Source organism: Chrysemys picta, chromosome 1, assembly GCF_011386835.1.
Source record: "Chrysemys picta bellii isolate R12L10 chromosome 1, ASM1138683v2, whole genome shotgun sequence".
In the NCBI taxonomy this organism is placed as follows: Eukaryota; Metazoa; Chordata; order Testudines; family Emydidae; genus Chrysemys; species Chrysemys picta.
In genome coordinates, this window is record NC_088791.1 from 137,152,420 (window position 1) to 137,160,384 (window position 7,965).

The window sequence follows — 7,965 nt, forward strand, 5'->3', positions numbered from 1 at the left end:
CAGGGAGGAGTGGAACTATACCTACATTTCATAAAAGAAAAAAATGGGACCCCCCAACCCTACTACTGTCCAGCCCATGTTCATTCTCTTCACGGCCTGCTCCTCACCAGGCTGTAACTCTTCCCTCCATTCTCTCTGGTTCTTTCCTTCCAGTGCTGCCAAAATTTGAAGTGGTTTTTGAGGAGCCAACTCAGATTTATGCTTTGGATAAAACCTTTCCGCTCCGCGTGTGTGGCAGGTGAGATGGCTGATCGGGGGGGGGGGGGGAGGGGGGCGGAAGCTGCTAATACACTCCAGCCTGGGATGAGCAACCCCCCTGCATCTATTAGGGGAACCTCAAAGGGAGAATTTAACTGAGTGACTGTAAATATATTTCACCATGTCTCAGTTATATTAGGCCAAGCTCATTCCTGGCAGCCCTTTGACATCTTTAAATAGCTAGAAAAATCACCCTAATTATTAATTCTCTCCCATTGCTCTAGCTCCTTTCATCCTAAAGGATCTCCGAGCTCTTGACAGAGTGCATATGCGGGGATCACCCAACCACTGAAATACAACCATTTCTGGGGTGGAGCACAGCAGATATTCTGTGGTAGTCACACTACAGAACAAGACAATGAGAGGGGAAAGGAAGAACAGTTTCACCAGAGGATACTGGAGGGAAATTCTAGCGGGGAGAATGGGATGGCTCCAGATGGAATTTGGCCAGGACATGTGGATTACAGCTTGATGAAGAAGAGCAGCCCCTCACTGATCACCCTCCTCAGACTCTGCAGTACCACGCCTCTACTATCTCTCAGGGCACTGGAGTTCGGGCTAGTCTACACTGGCAATGCTAAAGTGCTGCCGCGGAACTGCTTTAACGTGGCTTGTGTGGTCGTGGCAGAGCTCTCCCAGCGCTCTAAAAACCCCACCTCCACGAGGGGCGTAGCACCCAGCACTGGGAGTGCGGCTCCCAGCGCTGGTGCACTGTCTACACTGGCGCTTTACAGCGCTGAAACTTGCTGCGCTCAGGGGGCTGTTTTTTCGCACCCCCGAGCGAGAAAGTTGCAGCGCTGTAAATTGCCAGTGCAGACAAGCCCTTAGTACAGACTCAAAGGGTGGAGCGTCTCTGCTGAACATCACTTATACCACTTCACTCCTTGCAGCACAGGCTCCCCTAGCACTATGTGCTCAGATACCATAGTGATGAGTGCAGGGTAAGAGCTTACACAGCTAGATAAAGAGAGAGATACCGGGGCATTGACTCAGAGGGAAGAGTCTGAGAAGACTTAACAAAACCAGCAGCTTGGAGGTCTTCCATCCAAGTACTGACCAGGCCCTGCTTAGTGCCTGAGATTGGCCAAGATCGTTCTCGTTGCTTGTACAGCTGCATCTATCTTGATACACTGTGAATATCCATGACATAAATCAGATCTGGAGATACGCTAAAGCACACCCACCCAGAGAGATTCCTCTGGTGTGTGTGTGTGTGTGTGTGTGTACACCCCTTTCCATGTGTTCTCCCACCCCCCGCACTGTCTCACATAGATACACCTATGGGAAAGGCGTGCAGGGGACGATCCAGATGAGCCTGTGCCAGAAGAGTTGGTGGTATTTCTACAGTACCCAGCGACCTCCTCTCTGTCAACACTACAACAACCAGGTGAGCCACTGAGCAAGAGCTGAGCCCCATAGGGTGACAATCCTGTGAAGCAGGAGCTGCGATGCCAGCTGAGGTGGGCCAAGGGGAAGGAGACACGATGCAAGACGTGTTATTTTAATTGATTTCACCCCATGCCTAAAACCTGTTTTTGTTCCCTGGCCCCATAACCAGCTGCCATTGCCTCTATTGTTCTTGTTAATAATCTTGGCAGTTGTCCCTTATTTGGTAGTTCATCCCTTGCCTATTCTCTTTTTTAACCTTGCCTGCTTTATATGATTTTTCCCACGGAACCATTTCAGATTTAACGTAACACATATTAATGTCAGAAAGCCCGAGAAGCCTTTTAACAGGGGCAACAGAGTAGACTCCTCTTCAGAGAGGCCTTTCCACCACAAAAATGACAACCTCAGCATTGACACCCCTTTCCTCCCCAAAACCACCAACCGACCACCTCTCTCATTGTCTTGCTCTCTTTGGTGCTGAAATCCACCCACTGCTGACACCATGTTGTGTTGTGTGGTGGTGCAGACGGAAGCCAAAGGCTCAGCACTATGTGCATACCACGGAGTTTTAGTGAGACTTACCTCATTAACGCTTGAAGTCTGTCTACACAGCCTCTGGGGGAGGGGGGTGCTTCGCAGCGTGGCTGGACTGACACATGCTAGTTCTGCTGATCTGGTGCCCTAAAAGTAGCAGTGTGGCTGCAGCCATGCAGCTATGGTTAGCACGCTAGCTTGAGCAGAGCTAGTACCTCTGTCTCCCTGTGCTCGGAAGCACTCTCCAGCTGCAGCGTAGACACCCCTTTCAAGTGCCTTGCAGCACAGAGCAGGTTGAGCTCCTTAGGAGCAGGGGTTCTGTTCTGACACAGAGGTAGCTCATTCTGTGACATCTGTCCCTCCTGCAGTGCGGTGCTGTCCCAGCACCAATCACCTTGCTCTCTCTTGTTTTCAGACTGATAAGATGGGTTGCTTCTCCACGTCTGTGTATCTTTCTAGCTTCAACCAGATCTCCCCCGATTACCGCAGCAACGTAGATGCAGTGGTCACATTGGTAGAGGATGGCACAGGTAACCTCAGAGGAGTCTTTGAGGGTATAGGAAAGGTACTTGAATAACATGCACCAGTATTATCAGGGACATCAGAGACTGTCAGCCCTGTTCTTAATGCATTGGGAGCATTGAGAAACAGGCTCACAGGAGGCTCTGGGACTGGCCTTTCTTTGAGCCCAAAGGGGGTTCTGTGGTCCAGTCTCACTGGTTAGGCACTGGAGCTACCCCCTTATGGGCTCAAGCCCATAAGGCATGTTGCTTTGTGGGTCCCTAGGGTTGGTGTGGTCTGGTCTCATGGTGGGTCACTGACAGCTCTCCGATAGCCATCTGTAATTAGGTGGGGAGACCAAATAGCCAGGGTCCTGTGAGCACCATCTCCCTGGGGATATAAAATGTGTGCAGCCTAACACATGTTTGTGTCACCAAAGGGCCTGCTCTCTAGTGGAATTGCCCAGTGGGATGGTTCTTTGTTCCCTGCCTCTCTCCCTCCCATCTCTTCTCCTGTCCCTTTCACTCAGAGGTGCAGGTCAATGCCTCCCATAGCTTCTTCATCTCCAGGACAGCTGGCACGGCTACGTTTGAGGAGGTTAATCCTTATTACTACACTGGCGAGATCTACAGAGGGAAGGTAACTCATAGCTAAACCCTCCAGAGAGTACAGCAGAAATAATGTGCTCCCAACTGTATCCTCAGCTGTGTCTCCTCGCCCTGCTCTGTCCCCAACACAAGCTCTGGGATGGCAGAGACTGAGTAATTCCTAGCCAAAACACTTGGTTCAGATGGGGTTAAAACTGAGGTACAAATCAGTGACTTAAGGGTAAAAAATACAAACCCTGTACAAGAATGTCAATTGCTAAAAAAAGCCCCAAGGACTAAAAATCCGGGGGATTCAGAGTTTAGGGTTAGACTTCAAGGAAACCCCAAACATTTGAAAGTACAGAATTCCACAGGCCAGGCTCCCAAGCAACCCTCTGATGAGTCTGCGTGCGTCTCTTCATATGGCAATAAAGGAGACGATGACTCTTAAGAGCAGTGCTGGTAATGGTGATGACAACTGAGGTGTTCTCTCTGCCTGTGGAGATACTGACGGCGAGTTGGGTGAGATGGAGCTGGAGATTCCATACGTTGATGAAACAGCTTTGTGTTCCTCTCTTCCCCATGTGATTCTCAGATTAAAATTGTCGATCACCAAGGCAAAGCAATGAATAACACACCAGTTTACCTTATACTAAGCTACACCAGGCTGCGGTTTAACAAGACGTACATCACAGATGACTCTGGAAGCGCTTCCTTTGAGCTGAACACAAATGCTTGGAATGGTGACTCAGTCTCTTTGGAGGTAAGTGAGGAAGACTCCATCTCATGATTTGTGAAAGTTAGGGACTAATACCACTTTCCAGAACCAAGTTATTGCTCTGCAGGCATCTCCTCCCAACCCCAACCAGTTCTAATGAAGAACCGTATTTCAGACTTGCATCACCTCTGGATATTCCAGTTCTTGGCTTCCCACCAAAGAGCTCCTCTGATGTACATTATTCCTAAACTGTGGATCCAAGTTATGCTAGCCCTGGGCTCCTCACATAACTGCTGGCATCCCTCAATCCTGACCTACTGCTATTCCAATCATGAGCTTCTCATACCGGCCTAGGTATGTGCGAGCAAGTTAGTATGTAATGTAGCTCCTTTCAATACAGTGGATTTACACCGGAGATGAATTTGGCCTAGGATCTCTAAGTCATGTCTAGGATCTTGACCCCCCTAGTCCCAGAATCTCTCTCATCTGATGTACTCACCCAGAGAGTTCACTGTTTATTTTCTGACAGGGGAGATTCCTGCTTCAGGACCCAGTATATGTGCCAGGGACAGTTAATGTGTATTACCAGAATGCCTACCACTTCATACAGCCATTGTACTCCACCACCAAGAGCTTCCTCAGGATCGTACGTGTGCCAGGAACAGTGCCCTGTGGCAAAAATGAGAGGGTGCAGGTGGACTTCAGAATTTACGAGAAAGACCTAAGTTATGGTCCCAAGAGTGTGGATTTTTCCTATTATGTGAGTCACTAGGGAAGTGCAAGGAGGTGATGGTGATGGGTTAAATATGCTGGATCAGAAACCTCGAGAGACTCAAGCCCTGTTTGCACAGAACAGAGAATGTGTGTGCACATGCGCACACACACTCTCTCTCTCTCTCTCTCCACCTCCCTGCTCGTGTTCCTCAGCTCTGCATTTGAGAAACCACCTTTAGGGAGGTGAGAGGGAAATTCAACATCCATGGCCCAACCAGTCCTTGGTCTCTATACTAAGATGTCCAGTGTAGTGGCCATTTATTTATTGTTTCCCTCTATTCAATGTGGCAACTGGGCCATTAGGAACAGGGCCACTTAAATAATAACTGATCAGCTGTCAAATGGGCAGGACTTTTGCTCACTAGTCACCCTGGACTAGATCAGAACTGGTGCCTGACAGGTAAAAGTTTTCATATCCCAGGCTCTTTATCCCCCTGAGCCATCTACTCCCCCCTGCCCAGTGGCTCAATTGTAGCTGGGGCCATGGAGGGTGAAAGGCTCTATGTCCCATTCTCCCTAAGTCGCCATCCATGGAGAGTCTGGTCTGCGTAATGCTGTCAAGCTATTGAATGTATTTCTGGCATTTCCTAGCCCTTCTCTCATGCCTCTTTCTCTCTTCTCCCTTAGGTCATTGGGAAAGTGGGGATTGTCCTTTCAGGTCAGAAGACTTTCTTGGTTGGGTCATCAAAGAGTAAGTGCAGGCACCTCTTCTACACAGAGATCATTCTGTGCTGTGCTGTGTCCCCACAAGCTCTGCTCCATGATGTAAGCCATGTAGGGTGACTTTGGGAATCTCACTCCTTGCAAGGCTGACATCTGCTAACATCCAACGAACTGAAGCTTTCAGCCCCCTCAGGTGATGGTTAGAGATAGGGAGATCCTCTGGCTGATTTATAATGGCAGGTCAGAGCTTGAGGAGTTCATGGGGATACTGATTGTTTCATGGGCTTCTCTGGAAATCTCCTTGGTTCTGAGAGACCCAATTCCATGCGACAAAGGCAGGGAGAAAGGGAGCAAAATGGCAGGGGAAGAGTGATGGCAAAAGGGGAAGATCTTGGTACATTTGGTAGTGGAAACATACCCTTCTTTTCCTCTTTCTTTCTCTCCTTCCCTCTACCCCCAAATCCAGTGATGACGGGCACTTTCTTCATCCCTCTGGTCTTCACCTCCGACTACGCCCCAGCTCCTACCATTGTAGTTTATGTCATCTTCCCCACTGGAGGAATCATAGCTGATAGCGCCCCCTTCAGTGTCTCCATGTGCTTCAAAAATGAGGTAGGACTCATGGCTGAGAGCTCTGGGTTCGTGGGTGTGTGCGTCTGGGGAAGGAATGCAACAAGGTTCTGAGGGTGTGAGGAGTAGATAAATATGAGTGGCTGGGTGTAACTGAGTGGTTGGGGTAATGATTCACCGGAAATGTAGGGACCTGTATTTCAATGTGTGGTTTTTGGTGAGGCACTTAGGGGAAGGGGAGCTGAAGAAGAGGGTTTTATCCTCTGCTCAGAAAGGTCTGAGATCTGTGACCATTCTAATGTCTTTTGGAATCAAGTTCCTCAACCACAAGCTGAGAGAGCCCTGTGTCCTGCACACACAAATCTCATTCCCGAGGATTGACAGCTCCATTATTCCACAGGAGCTGTCATGGGGAGCTATGATCAGGCAAGGTGAGCAAGTGTTTTAGGTCAGTGGTTCTCAACCCGGGGGTACACGTACCCCCTGGGGGCATGCAGAGGTCTTGTAGGGGATACATCAACTCATCTAGATATTTGCCTAGTTTGACCACAGGCTACATGAAAAGCACTGGCAAAGTCAGCACAAACTAAAATTTCATACAGACAATGACGTGTTTATACTGCTCTATATACTATACACTGAAATGTAAGTGCAATATCTATATTCCAATTGATTTAATTTATAATTATATGATAAAAATGAGAAAGTGAGCCTTTTTTTCAGTATTAATGTGCTGTGACACGTCTATATTTTTATGTCTGATTTTGTAAGCAAGTAGTTTTTAAATGAGGTGAAACTTAGCGGTACGCAAGACAGATCAGACTCCTGAAAGAGGTACAGTAGTCTGGAAAGGTTGAGAGCCACTGCTTTAGGAAACCTAGGCCAGTCCAATGGAGGGTTTGAAGAAGAGGACTGAGTCCTTTGAATTTGACCTGGTATTCAGAGATGAGCTGGTGTGGAGAGAAGAGCAGTGGAGTGATGTGCCCTCAGAAGGCTGTGCTGCTGTGTTCTGCTGTTTAGGTGCCTCTAATATCATTATTGCATGTTTCCCCTACTCCCCAATTGTCCTTACTCCTCAATTGTCCATCCCTTCAGAGTCTATAGCCGCTTCATTCTCTCCTGAAGCAACTGGCTTCACCAGGGGAGAATCCCAGGGGACTACCTTCACCTGGACTATGTGGGGCTCCTCTCTGCTCTAGCCACCCTGCAGGTGGATCAGCAGAGGGGATTCTCTCTCTGCCTTTCTCCTCTCCCCCTCACGTTCTTTCCCCTTGTGCCCTTTAAGGTGAAGATAGGGTTCTCAGAGGATGAGGCCCTCCCTGGATCTGAGGTCAGCCTCCAGCTGCAGGCAGCTCCCAGATCCCTCTGCGCTGTCCGAGCCGTGGATCAGAGTGTCCTACTGATGAGGCCAGAGAAAGAACTGAGCAACTCCCTGGTAAATTACTCTATGTCTGTCTGTCTCTGTGAAAGGAAGAGTGAGCAAGAGAGAATAAGAAAACTACATTGCATCTATACAGTGCTGTCCTTCCAAGGCGCTCAGAGTGTTCCATGAAGGGAGATAGTAGCATTATCCCTGCTGTACAGATGGGAAATGTGAGGCACAGGCAGGGGAAGTGACTTTCTCAAGGTCACAGAGTCATCATCAATCCCAAAGGGACAGACAGAGTGCCACTGGGATCCATTTTTTGCTAAGTCCTTAAGGTGGTCTGGCTGGATATTTAGTTGTCGATCTTAATGCGCCACCAAAGCTTTTGGTGATTACATGATCACCAGCCATGTAGCAGCATTCTTTGGTAAACAAACTTCATAATTCACTGGTCTGCACACAGTGCACAGTGGTAAATCCAGGATTAGTTCCTGTCTCCCAGCCTCATGCTCAGTACATCAGACCATGTTGCCTCTCCAAGAAGAAAATAGGAGAAATGGAGAAGAGTGACTGAGAGCCTGTTTGGAGGTCTATCTCATATGTTG

General features: G+C 48.6%; 1 protein-coding gene and 1 long non-coding RNA gene across 2 annotated transcripts; both read left to right on the top strand.

The window, feature by feature from the left end:
- The first annotated feature begins 152 nt into the window (after nucleotides 1-152).
- LOC135981565 (uncharacterized) lies at nucleotides 153-2,711 on the top strand. Its single transcript, XR_010598644.1, has 3 exons — nucleotides 153-238; nucleotides 1,531-1,645; nucleotides 2,597-2,711. It is a non-coding gene; the product is annotated as an uncharacterized LOC135981565 (long non-coding RNA).
- Nucleotides 2,712-3,589: 878 nt separating this feature from the next.
- On the top strand, nucleotides 3,590-7,934 carry LOC135972526 (alpha-2-macroglobulin-like protein 1). The gene is made up of 6 exons (XM_065550918.1): nucleotides 3,590-4,032; nucleotides 4,517-4,747; nucleotides 5,389-5,452; nucleotides 5,891-6,036; nucleotides 7,280-7,429; nucleotides 7,863-7,934. The coding sequence occupies exons 1-6, from the start codon at nucleotides 3,895-3,897 to the stop codon at nucleotides 7,932-7,934; spliced, it is 801 nt and encodes a 266-aa protein (XP_065406990.1). The 5' UTR covers nucleotides 3,590-3,894.
- The last annotated feature ends 31 nt before the right edge of the window (nucleotides 7,935-7,965 follow it).